The sequence below is a fragment of the Amphiprion ocellaris genome, chromosome 1, assembly GCF_022539595.1.
Source record: "Amphiprion ocellaris isolate individual 3 ecotype Okinawa chromosome 1, ASM2253959v1, whole genome shotgun sequence".
Lineage (NCBI taxonomy): Eukaryota > Metazoa > Chordata > Actinopteri > Pomacentridae > Amphiprion > Amphiprion ocellaris.
Window position 1 is genome coordinate 43,753,422 of NC_072766.1, and position 20,365 is coordinate 43,773,786.

General features: G+C 44.0%; 2 protein-coding genes across 2 annotated transcripts; both read left to right on the plus strand.

Annotated features, from left to right (window-relative positions):
* The first annotated feature begins 4,194 nt into the window (after nucleotides 1–4,194).
* On the plus strand, nucleotides 4,195–7,660 carry LOC111567950 (chymotrypsin B-like). Its single transcript, XM_023269362.3, has 7 exons — nucleotides 4,195–4,341; nucleotides 5,460–5,563; nucleotides 5,658–5,737; nucleotides 6,066–6,147; nucleotides 6,221–6,401; nucleotides 7,123–7,256; nucleotides 7,340–7,660. Exons 1-7 carry the CDS (start codon nucleotides 4,290–4,292, stop codon nucleotides 7,499–7,501), a joined length of 795 nt encoding a protein of 264 aa, XP_023125130.1. The 5' UTR covers nucleotides 4,195–4,289; the 3' UTR covers nucleotides 7,502–7,660.
* Nucleotides 7,661–12,999: 5,339 nt separating this feature from the next.
* On the plus strand, nucleotides 13,000–17,664 carry LOC111586722 (chymotrypsin A-like). The gene is made up of 7 exons (XM_055010364.1): nucleotides 13,000–13,144; nucleotides 13,877–13,980; nucleotides 14,060–14,139; nucleotides 16,575–16,653; nucleotides 16,793–16,973; nucleotides 17,241–17,374; nucleotides 17,449–17,664. Exons 1-7 carry the CDS (start codon nucleotides 13,093–13,095, stop codon nucleotides 17,608–17,610), a joined length of 792 nt encoding a protein of 263 aa, XP_054866339.1. The 5' UTR covers nucleotides 13,000–13,092; the 3' UTR covers nucleotides 17,611–17,664.
* The last annotated feature ends 2,701 nt before the right edge of the window (nucleotides 17,665–20,365 follow it).

The following is a 20,365-nucleotide window of genomic DNA, read 5'->3' on the forward strand; positions in this document are numbered from 1 at the left end:
TTATGCTGACCAATCACAGAGCTCCTCCTCCTGCCTCCTTCTGACCAATCAGAGGTGTGGGTTCTCAGCTGTAGGTGTTCTCAGGACAGGTAGGTAGTGTGTGGTTGTGGAACTTTCTGAATAGCTGAATCTGATAAGGGTCTGATGGTTGTTTGATCACATGTTGGTTCCTCAGCAGCAGATATGAGTTTATCAGTGGGTCAACATGAACGTCTAAATATATAAACTCTGTTTGTTTCCTCAGGAATAAATCAACAGGAACCCGAAATCCACATGGAGACTTCAGAAAGTCCAGATCTGAACATGATTCTAGCTTTACATCCTGATCATATTATATATAATATTATCACATATTACCATAATATATAAAATATTATCACGTATTACCATATTTTATATAATATTATCACATACTACCATATTATATATAATAGTATCACATATTACCATATTATATATAATATTATCACTTTACTGTAACTTCAGCTGTTCTTCTCTGACTGTTTGCTGAAGTTTGGGCGCTAAAACGTCCTGGTGAGGTTCAGAAAAGGATCACGGTTGGATTTAAATACAGCTTTTATGTATTTATACACAACCACAAGAATTGACAGATGTCTGAATGGTGATGATAATGATGAGCCCCTAGCATATGGAGAACATGGAGAACGTGGAGAATGTTTCCACCTGCTGTGTTGGGACTGATGTGATGAATCTGGTAACTGAAAGAGAACACAGGCTAAGGTTAGCTAACAGCTAATGCTAACAGACACTGACTCCAACAAAACTCTACATGAGCAGAATAAACCTTGTCTTGACAGTAATGCTCATGGTGCTGATACACACATTCCTCCTGCACCCTCTGCTGTTTTTGATATGTTTGAACCTGTCTCCCTGTCTTCACTTTTTGAAGTAGTTCAGGGGATGAGACCCACTAACTGTCCCCTAGACATTCTTCCAGCTAAACTGCTCAAACAGGTCTTCAATACAGTGGCCCCCTGTCTGCTCGCTCTGATTATTAGCTGCCTTAGTGCTGGATCTGTCCCAGCTGTCTTTAAACATGCTGTGGTCAGACCACTTCTTAAAAAACCCAACCTTGATCCTGCTGTTTTATCTAATTATAGACCAATCTTTCATTTGCCATTTTTATCTAAGGTATTAGAAAAGATTGTTTTCATTCAGTTGGAGCCTTTTCTAGAATCGAACAGTATTTTAGAAAAATTTCAGTCTGGTTTTAGAACGCGTCACAGCACAGAATCAGCTCTCCTTAAGGTGCACAATGACATTTTACAATCTCTGGACACTAAAAAGCCAGTACTCCTGGTGATGTTGGACCTTACAGCAGCTTTCGACACTGTGGACCACTCCATACTAATTTCTCATTTAGCTCATCATGTTGGTCTGCAGGGCTCTGTTCTCCAGTGGTTCAGCCCCTACCTGACAGACAGGACTTTCTCTGTGATGCTTGATGATCACTCATCTCTGCCTGCCTCGTTGTCATCCGGGGTAACACAAGGGTCCATCCTTGGACCAGTTCTGTTTTCATTATATATGCTGCCGCTTGGAGCCATAATCGCTAAGCATCACTTGTCTTTCCATCTGTATGCTGATGACATCCAGCTCTATCTGCCTGTGCTCCCCAATGCTGCATCTGCTCTGGACTCTCTACACAGCTGCTTATCAGATATTAAACGTTGGCTGGCCCAGAACTTTCTTCATCTGAACGAAAGTAAAACTGAATGTATCCTCTTTGTATCCCCTCTGATTTGCACCTCAATATATTGTCCAGCTTTTCGCTGAGTTTCCCCGTCAGTAATACAGTAAAAAACCTTGGAGTCATTTTCGATAGCGAGTTGAGATTTGACAGGCAAATTGCCTCCGTTGTCAAGGCTAGCTTCTTCCAGCTACGTCTCTTCACCAAAGCCAAGCCCTTCCTTTCCAAATGCGACCTGGAGAAGGCCGTTTACGCTTTTATCAGTTCTCGCATCGACTATTGTAATGCTCTCTATTTTGGTATCACACAGTCATCCACTGACTACAACTGGTTCAGAATGCAGCTGCCCGTCTGTTAACCCGCACATCCAGACACAATCACATCACCCCCATCCTCTCCGCCCTCCATTGGCTCCCGGTTCATCATCGTATCGTGTTTAAAATTTTAACATTTGTTTTTAAAGCCCTTCATGGTCTAGCTCCTTTATACATATCAGAGTTTTTAACCATCCACCGCCCCAGTAGAGCCCTCCGGTCGTCCACACAGATGGTGCTGGATGTGCCCAGGTCCCGGTATAAGCAGTGGGGTGATCGATGCTTTGCTGTAGCCGCCCCAAGACTCTGGAATGCACTCCCACTGGAGCACCGCGTTATTACCAACCTGTCGCTTTTTAAGTCCAGACTGAAAACCCATCTATTTAGACATGCTTTCAAATCCTAGGACTGATTTATGGTTTTTGTAGTTTGGTGTTTTTATGGGTTTTATGGTTTTATAGTAATTCAAAATTGTATTGTTTTCTTTTATTATGCTGTTTGGAAAGCACTTTGGTCTTCTGTTATGATGTTGTAAAGTGCTCTACAAGTAAATTTTGATTGATTAATTGATTGATTGATTTATTGATTGATTGATTGATTGATTGATTGATTGTCTGAAGAAACAGATTCCTGACTGACATCAGATCAAAGGTTTACTTCATGGAGGAACAAAACATAGAAGAAAACATCATGTTGGTCCAACTATGAACTTACAGATGATCTTCAGGTCATCATATTCCATGTCAAATATTACCTCAATATACACAATATCAATACCATCTACCTGGTGTTGGTGGATCTGCTGCAGCTCTGAACTGGCGGAGACCTGAACCCTGGACCTCTGAAGGTCCTGTGGTGTTCTGGTACCAGGATGCTGGCTGTAGATCCTCTGAAGGTCCTGTGTGGTGGAACTGCTGTAGATGTGGTTTGTTCTGCTGTGTCCTGTAGATGTTGGACCAGATGGAGATCTGAGGAGGTTTGAGGCTGGCTCTACTCCTCAGATCTGGGGGTGGTCTGGAACAGTGTTGAGGAGTCTGTAAGATCCACATGGATGCAGAATCAAATGTGTCCCAGCAGAACAGGATGATCATTTGGAGGTTTAACCTGCAGGAAGGTCTCCAGAGTCTCCTCATCGTCCTTTAGGTCTTTAGACCAGAGGAGTTTCTGGACGTGTCTCCAGTCCTGTGTAGGAAGCAGGAGGTTTGTTCTGGTCTGTTAAATGTTCCAACATTCCCTCTAATAAACTCTACAGTCAGAAAACAGATTCAGTTTGTTCAGAAACACCTGGACGTCTTCTCAGGTGAATAATCAGCTCATTCCTGGAAACATTTGTATTTATTTCTTTAATCTGTTTATAGTTTATAGTTCTGTGTAAACCTGCTTAGTAATTAAACTGATGATCTCCTGCATAGGTTTTCCTTTATTAACCACAATCCTCAGCAGCAGAAGATGTTCCACAAACCTCTCAGTGTCTCAGCATAACAAGCTGCAAACTGAAGATTTCTGAGCAGAACGTCAAAGTTTAGGCTTTAAAAATGAAAGATTCACTTTGTTGTCTCCTGTGGGAGGAATTAGTCTCTAAAAGCTGCACAGCAACACGTAAAACAGAACACATGACACTAAAACACATGAAACATGTAACATATTATTAAGTTCAAATAATATAAAGAAAAAACATAAAATACCCCTATCCATCTCTATGTACACATCTGACTGCCTCCCTCTGCCAGCTGCAGCTCCTTTAGTTTATTAATGTGAGTGAATGTCTGCAGCGATGATCATATAAAAACCTGAGAGTTCATCTGTTCATCCAGCAGCATTTACTGTAGTTACTATACACAGATATATGATTTAATGTATATATTACACATATATATAATATATTATTTATTAATAATTCAGTATTTACTGTAGTTTCTATATTACAGATATATCATTTACTGTATATATTACACATATATATAATATATTATTTATTAATAATTCTCTCATCTCTGTCTCTCCATTCAAACATCATGAAGTTTAAAACTTTTCCACCTTCAGCTCACATGAAGATGATTCTGGATAAAACTCTGATCAGCATGTTTTCAGCCAATCAGAGAGCTGCAGGTTGGGTCATGTGACCTGTGAGAACGCCGCCACCTCCTCGGACTGATAACCAGCTGACACCTGACCTGACCCACCCGCAGCCGCTCTGATTGGCCGAGGCCCGGCAGCTGCAGGTATAAAACAGCAGCTCAGACTGTTCCATCATCATCGTCACCATGGCCTTCCTCTGGATCGTCTCCTGCCTCGCCTTCATCAGCGCCGCCTGGGGTGAGACTCCAGTTCCAGCTCAGAAACAGAACCGAGAACCCAAAAAAAAAAAAAAAAAGAAACAGAACCCAGGTTAGATTAGTGGATTGGAGAACGTCTGAAGATCCAGCAGGAAACAGTCAAGCTATGAACAGCAGACCGTTCCTTCAGGGTTCTAGTGTCTAATGTTCCTTCAGGGTTCTAGCCTCTAACGTTCCTTTAGGGTTCTAGTCTCTAACGTTCCTTCAGGGTTCTAGCCTCTAACGTTCCTTCAGGGTTCTAGCCTCTTACGTTCCTTCAGGGTTCTAGCCTCTTATGTTCCTTCAGGGTTCTAGTCTCTAACGTTCCTTCAGGGTTCTAGCCTCTTATGTTCCTTTAGGGTTCTAGCCTCTAATGTTCCTTCAGGGTTCTAGTCTCTAACATTCCTTCAGGGTTCTAGCCTCTAATGTTCCTTTAGGGTTCTAGTCTCTAACATTCCTTCAGGGTTCTAGCCTCTAACGTTCCTTTAGGGTTCTAGTCTCTAACATTCCTTCAGGGTTCTAGCCTCTAATGTTCCTTTAGGGTTCTAGCCTCTAATGTTCCTTCAGGGTTCTAGTCTCTAACATTCCTTCAGGGTTCTAGCCTCTTACGTTCCTTCAGGGTTCTAGTCTCTAACGTTCCTTCAGGGTTCTAGTCTCTAACGTTCCTTCAGGGTTCTAGCCTCTTACGTTCCTTCAGGGTTCTAGTCTCTAACATTCCTTCAGGGTTCTAGTCTGTAACGTTCCTTCAGGGTTCTAGCCTCTTACGTTCCTTCAGGGTTCTAGTCTCTAACGTTCCTTCAGGGTTCTAGTCTCTAACGTTCCTTCAGGGTTCTAGCCTCTTACGTTCCTTCAGGGTTCTAGCCTCTTATGTTCCTTCAGGGTTCTAGCCTCTAACGTTCCTTTAGGGTTCTAGTCTCTAACGTTCCTTCAGGGTTCTAGCCTCTAATGTTCCTTTAGGGTTCTAGCCTCTAATGTTCCTTCAGGGTTCTAGTCTCTAACGTTCCTTCAGGGTTCTAGCCTCTTACGTTCCTTCAGGGTTCTAGTCTCTAACGTTCCTTCAGGGTTCTAGTCTCTAACGTTCCTTCAGGGTTCTAGTCTCTAACGTTCCTTTCCTCTCAGGCTGTGGAACCCCCGCCATCCCTCCCCAGGTGAGCGGCTATGCCCGCATCGTCAACGGAGAGGAGGCTGTTCCTCACTCCTGGCCCTGGCAGGTGTCTCTGCAGGTGAGTCATAACGCAGAACGTTGCTTCTTCTACTGTTTCTCCTTCTTCTCCAACTTGTTCCTTAGTAACTGACTCCAGTCTGTTTTCTTCTCAGCAATCCAATGGTTTCCACTTCTGTGGAGGTTCTCTGATCAATGAGAACTGGGTGGTGACCGCTGCTCACTGCAACGTCAGGTGAGAAACACCTGCAGACCTCTGACTCTTTAGAAACAGTGAATCATGTTTTTTATTAACTAGACTTAGATCCTGTTGGATCCGGTCATGACAGAGTCTCTTTAGAAATGATGAATCATGTTTGTAATTAACTAGACTTAGAGCCTGTTGGATCCGGTCGTGACAGAGGCTCTTTAGAAACAGTGAATCATGTTTGTAATTAACTAGACTTAGATCCTGTTGGATCCGGTCGTGACAGAGGCTCTTTAGAAACAGTGAATCATGTGTTTTACTAACAAGACTGATCTCCTGCTGTTGTTTTAAACTGAGTCTTCGTGTTTCCGGTCAGGACCTACCACCGTGTGATTGCCGGAGAGCACAACAAGGGCTATGGCTCCAACGAGGACGTCCAGGTGTTGACTCCTGCCCAGGTGAGTCAGAGCCCTCATCCAATCAGGTGTGAGAACTCGCTGCTCTGCCCCCACTGACCTGTCCCTCCCCCAGGTGTTCACCCACCCCTACTGGAACCCCAGCACCATCAACAACGACATCGCTCTCATCAAGCTGTCCTCTCCTGCTCGCCTCGACTCCAACGTGTCTCCCGTCTGCCTCGCCGAGTCCTCTGACAACTTCGCTGCCGGTATGACCTGTGTGACGTCCGGCTGGGGTCTGACCCGCTACAACGGTGAGTTAAAGACCAGCAGGTTAGGGTTCTGGTTTTACGGTCTCTCAGGTGAATAAAAGAACACCTGGACTCAGCTGACCTTAAATCGTGTTTAAACAACCGGACGTCTTCTTCAGGAACACAGCAGGTCCTTCAGGTGGCATCAGTAGATTCATTTCCTGTTTAGAAGGTCTTCATGAGAACGTTGGAGGGACCTAAAGGGAACAATCAGCAGAGAACATTCCACTAAATGATGTAGAAAACATTAATCTGATGTTAAAGGAAGTTTATCTATTCTAATAATGTTCCTGTGAGGTTAGAAGTGAACTCAGAACGTTTGATCTGCAAATGTTCTCAAGGCCTCAGATGATGTTTGATGTTTTTTATGAAATATTTCAGAAACGTCATTTATTAACACCGGAAGAACATTTTTCCTTTTGGGGACATTGTTGAGGAAACGCATATAAAACGTTTCCACAACATTACACAGTGTTACATGATGACAGCGGAACATCCAGGAAATGTTTGAAGAATGTTTGGGGAACATTATCCTGGAAACTTAAACAGAACTACCCTCTAACAACATTTCTAGAACTGTGTGGAACGTTTCAGAGGTTCTAGCTGAGAACCAATAAACAGAAGGGAACTGGAGATTTAAACACTGCTGAAGAGCTTCCTGTTGCTAGGAGACAGGCATGTTTCATATCCATGTGTTTACTGTTGTGCTGGTTCTGTCCCACAGCTCCCAGTACTCCCAACAACCTGCAGCAGGCCGCGCTGCCCCTGCTGTCCAACGAGCAGTGTAAGAAGACCTGGGGCAGCAACATCAGCGACGTCATGATCTGCGCCGGAGGAGCTGGAGCTACTTCCTGCATGGTGAGGCTCCGCCCACGTACCTCATGTCTGATGCTCAGGTGTGTCTTCAGACGATAATTTACCACATGTTTGTCTGTTTGCAGGGCGACTCTGGTGGTCCTCTGGTCTGCCAGAAGGACAACGCCTGGACTCTGGTGGGCATCGTGTCCTGGGGAAGCAGCTACTGCTCCACCTCCACCCCCGCTGTCTACGCCCGCGTCACCGAGCTCCGCAGTTGGGTCGACCAGATCCTGGCTGCCAACTAAACGCTGAGCGTGATGATCAGCCACTGCTGGAACTGTAGAAGATCAGAAGCTGCCTCTGAGTGTGTTCCAGTGTAGCTCCACAGCCAGCAGGGGGCGCTGTCAGCCCACAGAGCCACAACAACATCAGTGGAAAACATTCAAATAAAAGTCTTTAGAGAATCTGGGTCTTCTGTGCTTCTATTGAACAGATGTAGTGGTGATAAACACAAAGCTGTGGTTCATGACGTGAACCCCAGGGGGCGCTACAGCAAGTTTTAGTGATTCCTGAACATCAGTTAGAACCTCAGAATCTGTAGCTTAGAAAGCTAACTTTAACAAATCATGACACCATTTATCTGCTTCTGGTAAAACAAAATGAGATTTCAACTTCCCAACGGTCTTTGAGACGTTCGTTTCCATCAGGAATAATTAACCAACCTTTGTTCTAATCAGATCCTCTAGAACCAGAACCTTCATCCTGGTTCTGGTTCTCCGGGGACCGACTCAGCTGAGACCAAATCATTCACAGAGTTTCAGGTTGAACTGCAGGCAGTGTTTCCTCAGAGAGACTGAGAGGAAAACCAATAAAATAAATGCAGCAGAACCAGAAGAACAGAGGAGCAGGTTGTGTAAGATCCTTCTAGCATGGAGAAACGTCTTCTAGTTGTAGGAGATGCATCCAGCATGGTGAAACATCTTCTAGTTGTTGGAGATCCGTCCAGCATGGTGAAACATCTGCAGATGATGAGCAGAGTAGAGAGCAGAAGTATTGTTGCCCTTGACAGGAAAGAGCACTTTGCTTCACTTTTTATTGATTTGTCGAAAGCGTTTGACACTGTTGACCACGATATTTTAAAACTTAAACTCCTTCATTTGGGACTCTCGGGGCACGCAGTCGCTTGGTTTGCAAACTATCTCAGAAATAGGACTCAGTGCATTAAATATGATGGTCTGTGTTCTGAATATGTTACTGTCCACAAGGGGGAGCCATAGGGCTCTGTATTAGTCCCCCTTTCATTCATTTATATCAGTGATCTGGGTCTAAATGTGTCAGATGCTAATCTGCATTTCTATGCTGATGACACAGTTATTTACTGCTGTGGATCAACTCTTGTTCAGGCTGTTGGATCCCTGCAGAAAGCCTTTGTTTCTGTCCAGCACTCATTACTTGACCTGAAATTTGTTCTAATGCAGACAAGACTGAGCTGATGTTGTTCTCCAACTCTAGGAAGTGTCCACAGATGATTCACTCAGTGTCCACACTGGAGGGAAATGAAATAGAGAAGGTCCAGGTGTAGAAATACCTGGTGCACTTTCAAACCACATGTGGAGAATCTTGTGAAGAAGCTGAGGCTAAAACTTGGTTTTATTTTCAAAACATGTGTTTTTCTTTTAGTGTAAAGAAGCGGCTTGTTGCTGCAACTTTTTTGTCTGTGTTGGATTATGGAGATCTTTTGTACTTGAATGCTTCTGCTCAAAGTCTTCGGATGGTTGACTCTGTTTGCTTCTCTGAGGTTTATTATGAACTGTAAAATGTCAATGCACCACTGAGAGTTCTACTCTGGGGTGGGATGGAAGCTTTAACCACCAGAAGGATCCATCATTGGTATATTTTCATATATAAGGCGATACTTCGACTACTGTCCTATATTTGATCCTTAACGGCACAGAAAAGTTCTGATCTTCTCTCACTCCGTTCACCAGATAATCTGTTGCTTTCAGTTCTATGTGTTCTTATTGAACTGGGTAAAAAGGCTTTAGTTTATTCTGCACCTTCTGCCTGGAATATGTGGCAGAAAGACTGGAAACTAACTGAGTTCATCTCATTGAGTGCTTTTAAATCTAAACTGTGAGTTCTTGAGGTCATTTCCACAACATGCACTTGTTTTTTATAATTTGCTTGTAAATTTATTTTTTTTTCTTTAATTATATTTTAACTGTGCTTTGTACTTGCAGCTGCCTGTCTTGGTCAGGACTCCCTTCAAAAACAGGTTCTTAATCTCAATGGGATCTCTCCTGGTTAAATAAAGGCTAATTTTTTTAAAAAATGACTGAGAACCTCCACAGAAGTCTGAGGAGACATCATTAGTTCAGAGTTTAATATCTGAGGAGACATGACGGTTCCTGTTTTCAAGTTTTTATAAAATAAATAATCAAAGAGATTCTACTTTGTCCAGGTTTCCATCATTCTAACTACCAGAAGACATCTCTGAGTTCTCCTTCTTCATGATGTTCTGGTTCCTCAGAGCTGCAAGACTTTAGATTGAAAACTGAACTACAGTGAGTTAAAATGAGACCTCCTCCAAAAACATCTGTCATTTTAAACAAATTTAATTTTTATTTGACAGGTTTTCTTAAAAACTAATGGAAATGTCAAACATCAGAACATAAGACTGAACTCCACTTTGGATCTAACATGACTCTAAAATCCGTCAGCCGAAAGGTTAACCCGAAAACCAGAAATGTTTCATTTGAAAATCTGTTGGCAAAGCCTTTTTTTTACAGAAGAAATGTTAATATAGAAAAATTATTGTAATTTCATGATTATTTCTTTTTATTTTAAAAGTTAAACAGTTTAACTACTTTAATCCAGTAAATATCAGTTATAGTCAGAAAAGGAAGTGTTTGTTCTGTCATGTTCCACAGAAATAAGGAAAAAAATATAATTTCAACTAAAATGAAAGTTTGAGAAGTTGAAGCTTTATTTTTGAATTTTTACTTCTGGATTAGAAATAACTGTAGCATCACAGCTAGAAGTTTCTGGTCCTGGTTCTGGTTCTGGTCCTTCTGTGTGGTGTCTCCATGTTCTCCCTGCTGGGTTCTCCAGCTCCAGTCCAAAGACCAGCTGAGGTTACCTGCGTGGTTCTAAACTGTAGATGTGAATGTGAGTCTGGTTGTCTGATAGACTGTTACCTGTCCAGGTGAACCTGTGATAGACTGTTACCTGTCCAGGTGAACCTGTGATAGACTGTTACCTGTCCAGGTGAACCTTCACCCTCAGTCAGCTGGGATAGACTCCGCCTCCTGAGGATTTCTACAGATGATGGACAGAGCTGTTTTTCAGCTGATTCTGGGGAAACATGGAGATACACACACACACACACACACGTGCACACACACACACACACACACACACACACACTAACGTGGGAAACACACACATGTTGCAGTGCAGTCGTCTGACCTTCGGCTCTCAGCAGAAACAAACTGCAAACTCAGAAATAACAGAAATAATGTTGAAATAACATTGAAAAAATGCTAAATAACTCAAAGTCCAAATCCAAACTCAGACTGAAAAGAGTGAAATCTCAGATGACTGAAGTTTCTGTAAAATGAATGATGAGAGTTAAATTAAACATTAATTAATAAATAAATATTATTATTTATTATTTGTTAGTTTAACATTAATCTGAAGTTTTTCAGTGAAAGGAAAAAGTCTGAACTGAAATATGCTCTGATGAAAACACTCCGAGGAAAACCTGACATTTTATCTGCATATGTTTTTATTTCTGAGGTACTGTTTCCTGGCACATGGAGCTGTGAGGTTTAGGAGAGTTTCCATCCACTGGTGAAGACAACCTTAAACATCCAATGATCCTGCAGCTCTGATGCTGAAACATGAATTTATCAGGAAAAAAACTCAAACTACCATCTGCTGCTGAGAGACGATTGGTCAGGATGGTCAAGAGTCAACCAGGAACCATCAGAAAGCAGGTCTGGACGAAAGAGAAGCTGCTGGAACACAGCTGTCAGTGTCCACAGGGTTCTAGAGGATCCATGAAGAAGGAAGTTCTGCCTCTAGAAGCAGAACCTTAAAGCTCCACTCATCACATGAACAAAGAAAAGGTTCTGGAGGAAAGTTCTGAGGTCAGATGGAACAAAAACTGAAGGTGAGGCCTTTAACCCCAAGAATACCAAACCTACCATCAGGCATGGAGGTGGCAGTATCATGCTCTGGGGCTTTACACAAAAGATGATCAAAAATAAACACAAAACAGGCAAAATGAGGCACAAAATTATTAAAACAAGGCACAAACAACCAAAATGATGCATAAAACAACCTGAAGAGGCACAATAATGACCCAAATCTCTGGGGCTTTCTAGAAGAGCTTCTGGACTGGTGTCAGACTGGATCTTGGGACTGGTTTATGTTTGGTTCCAGTCTTGGTTCTTCTGGTTTTGGATGTGATTTAAAGTTATTCAGGATTTATTTTACTCTGGATCTGGTCCTGGATGAGGACTGGTTTCAGACTCTATGGCGGGTCTTTTTTTTAACCCCAAGAACACCAAACCTCCCACCAAGCATGGTGGTGGTAGTATCATGCTCTGTGGAACTGGTGCTTTACACAAAGTAAATGGAATAATGAAGAAGGAGGATCACCTCCACGTTCTTCAGGAGAACCTAAAACCATCAGCAGAAGGTTGATCTTGGACACAGCTGGAAGTTTCAACCAGACAATGAGCCCAAACACACATCAGACGTGGTAAAGAAATGATTCCATCAGGTTAGAATGAAGGTTCTAGACTGGTCTCCCCAAAGTCCTGACTTCGACCCATCAAGAACCTGAAGAACCAAGTCAGAAAGATCATAAATGCAGTGGAACTGAACCAATTCTGGTGCAGTTCAACTACATTTGTTGTCTTTCTGCCTCAGACTTGAGTCAGATAAGTTGGTAGTATAATGATACTGCCACCTCCATGCTTGACGGTAGGTATAGTGTCCAGAGGAGCCAAAGATAAACCAGAAGATTGAAACTAGAAGAACTGAACTGAGGTGGAAACGGACAAATTTAACCAAATATTAACATTTCTGTTTGTATATTTATGATCCAACAGATTCTGTCATATTTCCAGAAGACCTTTAATAAATCTATGAAAGAACCAAAATACAGGATTGCTTTTCATGACTAAGATTCATCTGATTCCATCATAGATTCAGAGTTTTAGGAGTCATTAGAACCTCAGACTGAATGATGAACGTGGACTTTATAAGTGGATGGACACTTTGGTTCATGACTGTATGAAAATATGAAGAATCCATTATCTATGTGAAATTCACATTGTGTTTTCAAATATGGAATCAGTTTAGTCTCATTTGGACACAGTTTCCCCAAAATTCAGCCTCACAGACGTTTCTATTGATATGTGGATTGAAGTCAGAGAACTGAATTTTTAATTAAACGTACGTACTAGTTTCACTGCAGGACTCCTTCTGCTAATGACATATTTTTACTGAAGTAAATTATCAGCAGAATCAAACCAGTTTCTAAAAGATCTACAAATGTTCTCCATGAGTCCTTCTAAACAGACAAGTCCATGGAACTCTCAGCTGGAGTTTAGGAAACTTTATTTCTCTCTTTTAAATTCTGATCTTTAATTCATGTTATTTCTGGACTCATGTGGACCTCAGGAGGAGAACCAAACCCAGCATCAGCTGTCCAAACTCCCACCGTCCTCTGATAAGACATCCTCCTGTCCAATCGCTGTCCTCTGATAAGACGTCCTCCCGTCCAATCACCGTCCTCTGATAAGACGTCCCCCTGTCCCATCCAATCCAGTGGAGGCCTGGCTGTATAAAAACCAGTGGACCAGGAGCAGGACATGATCGAGCCATGGCCTTCCTGTGGATCCTCTCCTGCCTCGCCTTCGCCGGCGCCGCCTATGGTGAGAATTCCTCTCTTTACCCAGCATGCATCAGTCAGGGACCAGCCGCTATTTAATGTATAATAATAATAATAATAATAATAATTACATATAGTATTTAAAAATATATACTAATAACTCTGATCATTGGTTAATCAGTTTGATTCGTTTAATAATCAGTTTCTTCAGGGAATATTCTCTGGTTTCTTTCCTCTACGACACCAAACTGAAGATCTTTGGACCAAACCATCTGAGGAACTCTGACCCACATTCTGAACCATTTCTGACATCATAGAACCAAACAGCTGATAGATTCATCCAGAAAATAACTGATAGATCAATGAAACCTTCATTAGCTGCAGCCTAATCAATACCATGTTTAGTATTGAGTTTAGTTATTTTAATTCATCACTACAAAAAGAAAGAAGTAAATCTGGAAAACAACACAGGAAACCTCAACCAGTACCAGTACCACTAAATAATCCAATCATTCTGACCATTATCAATCAGTACCAGTACCAATAAGTAATCAGTTCATTCTGATCATTATCGATCAGTATCAGTATCAATCACTAATTGATCAGCATCAGTAACAATAAATAATCCAGTTGTTCTGATCATTATTATTGATCAGTAACAGCAGGAAGCTTTTCTTAACTTGCTTTCTCATGTTGTTGTATTTAAGTTGTTTTTGTTTAGTTGCTGTTTAGTTGTTGTTTGTCATTACTGATGATGTCATGATGATGTCGCCAGGTTGCGGTAATCCCGCCATCCCTCCCGTCATCACCGGATACTCTCGTATCGTCAACGGTGAGGAGGCGGTGCCTCACTCCTGGCCCTGGCAGGTGTCCCTGCAGGTAAACAAACAAACAAACAAACAAACAGAGCCGGGTGTGTTGGTGTGGTGCTGACGCTGTTGTTGTTGTTGTGATTTAGGACTACACCGGCTTCCACTTCTGCGGCGGCTCTCTCATCAGTGAGAACTGGGTGGTGACCGCTGCTCACTGCAACGTCAGGTAGACTCACCTGGGACTCACCTGTCCACACCTATCCACACCTGTCCTCACCTGTCCACACCTGTCTACACCTGTCCTCACCTGTCCACACCTGTCTACACCTGTCCTCACCTGTCTACACCTGTCCTCACCTGTCCACACCTGTCTACACCTGTCCTCACCTGTCCACACCTGTCTACACCTGTCCTCACCTGTCTACACCTGTCCTCACCTATCCACACCTGTCTACACCTGTCCTCACCTGTCCACACCTATCCACACCTGTCCTCACCTGTCCACACCTGTCTACACCTGTCCTCACCTGTCCACACCTGTCTACACCTGTCCTCACCTGTCCACACCTATCCACACCTGTCCTCACCTGTCCACACCTGTCTACACCTGTCCTCACCTGTCCACACCTGTCTACACCTGTCCTCACCTGTCCACACCTGTCTACACCTGTCCTCACCTGTCCACACCTATCCACACCTGTCCTCACCTGTCCACACCTGTCTACACCTGTCCTCACCTGTCCACACCTGTCTACACCTGTCCTCACCTGTCTACACCTGTCCTCACCTGTCCTCACCTGTCTACACCTGTCCTCACCTGTCTACACCTGTCCTCACCTGTCCACACCTGTCTACACCTGTCCTCACCTGTCCACACCTGTCTACACCTGTCCTCACCTGTCCACACCTATCCACACCTGTCCTCACCTGTCCACACCTGTCTACACCTGTCCTCACCTGTCCACACCTGTCTACACCTGTCCTCACCTGTCTACACATGTCCTCACCTGTCCTCACCTGTCCACACCTGTCTACACCTGTCCTCACCTGTCTACACCTGTCCTCACCTGTCCACACCTGTCCTCACCTGTCCACACCTGTCTACACCTGTCTTCACCTGTCCACACCTATCCACACCTGTCCTCACCTGTCCTCACCTGTCCACACCTGTCTACACCTGTCCTCACCTGTCTACACCTGTCCTCACCTGTCCACACCTGTCTACACCTGTCCTCACCTGTCTACACCTGTCCTCACCTGTCCACACCTGTCTACACCTGTCCTCACCTGTCCACACCTATCCACACCTGTCCTCACCTGTCTACACCTGTCCTCACCTGTCCACACCTGTCTACACCTGTCCTCACCTGTCCACACCTGTCTACACCTGTCCTCACCTGTCCACACCTGTCTACACCTGTCCTCACCGTTCCACACCTGTCCACACCTGTCCTCACCTGTCCACACCTGTCTACACCTGTCCTCACCTCTCCACACCTGTCTACACCTGTCCTCACCTGTCCACACCTGTCCTCACCTGTCCACACCTATCCACACCTGTCCTCACTTGTCCACACCTGTCTACACCTGTCCACACCTGTCTACACCTGTCCTCACCTGTCCACACCTGTCCTTCACCTGTCCACACCTGTCTACACCTGTCCTCACCTGTCCACACCTATCCACACCTGTCCTCACCTGTCTACACCTGTCCTCACCTGTCCACACCTGTCTACACCTGTCCTCACCTGTCCACACCTATCCACACCTGTCCTCACCTGTCCACACCTGTCTACACCTGTCCTCACCTGTCCACACCTGTCTACACCTGTCCTCACCTGTCCACACCTATCCACACCTGTCCTCACGTGTCCACACCTGTCTACACCTGTCCTCACCTGTCCACACCTGTCTACACCTGTCCTCACCTGTCCACACCTGTCCTCACCTGTCCACACCTATCCACACCTGTCCTCACCTGTCCACACCTGTCCTCACCTGTCCACACCTGTCTACACCTGTCCTCACCTGTCCACACCTATCCTTCACCTGTCCACACCTGTCTACACCTGTCCTTACCTGTCCACACCTGTCTACACCTGTCCTCACCTGTCCACACCTGTCTACACCTGTCCTCACCTGTCCACACCTGTCCTCACCTGTCCACACCTGTCTACACCTGTCCTTACCTGTCCACACCTGTCTACACCTGTCCTCACCTGTCCACACCTGTCTACACCTGTCCTCACCTGTCTACACCTGTCCTCACCTGTCTACACCTGTCCTCACCTGTCCACACCTGTCTACACTTGTCCTCACCTGTCCACACCTGTCTACACCTGTCCTCACCTGTCTACACCTATCCACACCTGTCCTCACCTGTCCACACCTGTCTACACCTGTCCTCACCTGTCCACACCTGTCTAAACCTGTCCTCACCTGTCTACACCTGTCCTCACCTGTCCACACCTGTCTACACCTGCCCTCACCTGTCTACACCTGCCCTCACCTGTCTACACCTGTCCTCACCTGTCCACACCTGTCTACACCTGCCCTCACCTGTCTACACCTGCCCTCACCTGTCCACCTGGCAGACTACAGCTCTGAGTGGAACTGGTGGTTCTGGTGAATAAACTGAAGTGTTTTTTTTCTTCTGAGCAGGACTTCCCACCGTGTGGTTCTTGGAGAACACGACCGTTCCTCCAACTCTGAGAGCATCCAGGTCATGACGGTCGGCAAGGTGAGTGATGAACCAGCAGCAGCTTGGACCTGCAGGTTCAGTCAGGAGAACATGAGAGCACGCTGTAGAATCTCAGGCTGAAGTTGTCCTCAGAATCTGGTTCCTCTAGCCTCACCTTGTCTCCGTGTCATTCTTCCAGGTGTTCAAGCACCCCAAGTACAACAGCTACACCATCAACAACGACATCACGCTCATCAAGCTTGCCAACCCCGCTCAGCTGAACATCCGTGTTTCTCCCGTGTGCGTGGCTGAGACCGGAGACAACTTCTCTGGAGGCATGAAGTGTGTGACGTCCGGCTGGGGCCTGACCCGCTACAACGGTAAGAACACCTGAACCATGGGCCAATCAGAGAACACCTGCAGCACAGAGCCAATCAGAGAACACCTGCAGCACATTTTAAAGCACACAGAACTGATGTTAGAAAATGAAACCACAGGTTTAAATGTAAGCGTTGAGGCCCAACAGTTTAATTAATACAGATTATAGTAATTAAATAATCAGGTTCAGTCCAACAGGTTGATGTGTTTTGTGTTCTGTCCAGTGGGGGCAGCACTGAGCATTAATAACTTGTGGGGGTTTTTTGCAGCCGCCGACACCCCCGCCCTCCTGCAGCAGGCCGCCCTGCCTCTGCTGACCAACGATAACTGCAGTCGCTACTGGGGCAGTAGGATCACCGACCTGATGATCTGCGCTGGCGCCTCTGGAGCCTCTTCCTGCATGGTGGGTGGAGCCTCGGCCAGGTGAAGCAGCGCCGCCCCTCGGTTCGTTTCATTCACCTCTGTGTCTTCTTTCAGGGTGACTCCGGCGGTCCTCTGGTCTGCCAGAAGGCCGGAGCCTGGACCCTGGTGGGCATCGTGTCCTGGGGCAGCGGAACCTGCAGCACCTCCATGCCCGGCGTCTACGCTCGTGTCACCGAGCTGCGCTCCTGGATGGACCAGACCATCGCTGCCAACTGAGCATGTCAGAAAGAACAGCTTCAGTCTGATCTGAATAAAACCCAGAAACTCTGAGACTGATGTGGTTTGTTTGTTGGTTTATCCTCTGCCTGTTTCTACCCTTTAGATCTGAGGCAGTTCCTTTTATACTTCACTGACTTCACTGGTCTACCAGCAAAACGCTTCCAGAATAAAAGCGGTTAAACTTTACCTACGGTAAGCTACTAAAAAAGAAAAACTAAGTCTCAGAGATGGTTGGCTCCAGTTATCCAGATACAGGAAGAAGCCAAACATTTAAATTCTATACGAAGTAATGAGAGCGATGATTAACTGAACACAAATGTTTCTGAGCTACAAGTTCTGCTTCCAAACATTTCTTTAGAATGTGTTCATCTAGATCAGTGGTTCTCAAATTTTTTCTGTCGGGCTCCCCTTCGGAGGACAAAAAACTTTCGTGCCCCCCCAATAACTTTGTGCATATATATATATCTATATATCTATATATCTATATATCTATATATATATATATATATATATATATATATATATATATATATATATATATATATATATATATATATATATATATATATATATAAATATAAAAATAAAGATCACGGGTGTCAAACTCATTTTAGTCCAGGGACCACATAAACCCAATCTGATCTCCAGTGGGCCCCACCATTAAAATCACAGCATAATAACCTATAAATAACCACAATTCCAACTTTTCCCCTTTGTTTTAGTTCAAAAATAGTACATTCTGAAAATGTTCACATTTAATGAAGTATCTTTTTACAAAATATTATGAACCTGAAATTTCTTAAGGAAAACAAGTTCAGTTTCAACAGTAGCCTATTATGCCTCAGTTCATCATTTACACATGCATTGTAACTGCCAGATAACAGTTTATCTACAAAAACACAAAACATTCAGTCACAGGTTTCTGGAACTGAACAATCTAGTATTTTACTTCATGATCAGAACAACTTGTCAAGTTCTAGAAATTATTTTAAATTTACAATTTTACAAATTTACAATTTACAGTTAATGTTGTTGTAATTTTTATCATTTGTAAAGTCGTCCCACGGGCCGAAATGGACCGTCTGGTGGGCCAGTTTTGGCCCGCAGGCCGTATGTTTGACATTGCTTGTAAAAATAATCGGAGGAGATGAGCCGAGTACGTGACGTGATCGAGTACGCTGGTGTTCCGACTGCACATTAACGATGCATTCTCCCATTCTCAGGAGTCTGTACTTCGGAGTCTGAACGGCCAGTGCATATACCATAGATATATACAGAAGATCATTATTATTATTATTTATATCTATGGCATATACAGTCTATAGGTCAGCACAATTTCAGTATTGTTGTACGCCGCGAAAAACAGGCCGACGTTACAACAATAGTTCAGCTAATTAGTTCTGTGTTGAAGGACCTTTTCCTCCCAGTCTCCTGCGCCCCCCCTGACATGCCTCTGCGCCCCCCCAGGGGGGCGCGCCCCACTATTTGAGAAACACTGATCTAGATTAATGTTCTGATAGAACTCTGACAGATTCTACACTCTGTTCTTGACATATTATTGGGCGGCCAATATCCAAAAAATCCACGTGGTACAATTCCCCTAAAACAGACTGGTTTGATCTGTTCCCCCTAAATTGGTATCCTATTAACTACACATACATATATACTCTAACCCAGTCATTTTATCCACAGTAAAGACATGGAGGCGGTTTAGACGCCAGTTTAAAACTGCTTCTGCTTCCCAACTAATGCCCATCAGTGACAACCATTTATGTCCACCATCAACTGTTTTCTCTTTGTGGAAGGAGAGGGGCGTGGTTTCTTTTAAACAACTCTTTGTTGATAAAGTTTTAATTTCTTTTGATAATCTTAAAGCTAAATTTGATCTTCCACTATCTCATTTATTTAGATATTTTCAGGCTGGCAGTTTAGCTCACCATATTTTCCTCCACTTTCCCCATGAACCACCAGACTCCTTCACAGATATGAGCTTTCCAACCCTGCAGTCCATGGAATCATCTCGGCAGTGGTCGAGATGACTGCTTCACTATCTCCTCTAGCAGTAAGAAACACTTGGAATCAGAGCTGAATGTTCTTTTCTGGGCTGACTGGAGGCAGAGGAAAGAGTCAACACTACCTCTCCCTGTGCTAGTCTGACACTGATACAGTTTAAGGTTTTACACAGGACACATCTATCAAAGTTAGACTTCACAAACTATTTAACAGCGATGATGTGTGTGACTCCCTTACCTACTAATCATGTCCACGTGTTTTTCTCCTGTCCAAAGCTGGGTCCATCCTGGTCCTCTTTCTATGACACCCTATCTAGAGCTCTCAGTAGGCACGTGGTTCCCAGCCCTTTATTTCTATTTCTGATGTTCCTGAGGACTTGGCTTGTTTTTCTGTAAGGGAGAGAAATGTTTTTGCTTTTTCCTCTCTTTTTACTTCACTGGAAAGATCAAAAACCTCCATCTTCTAGTTCTTGGCTGAAAGATCTGATGGCCTTCATTCATTTACAGAAAATGAAGTTCAGTATTAGAGGTTATTCAGATAATTTTCATAAGACTTGTCTTTCCTTAGTCAATAAAATGTCATCTCTGGTAGACTAACATATATCAGACAGTTCCATAGAGCAGGATGTTATCGGGTTATACAGACCAGCCTGGAACACTCTAACCCTTTCTGATACCTAGGGTTACATACTATTAGTATAATTTATTATTACACTCCGTTATATTCCCGTGAGGAACAC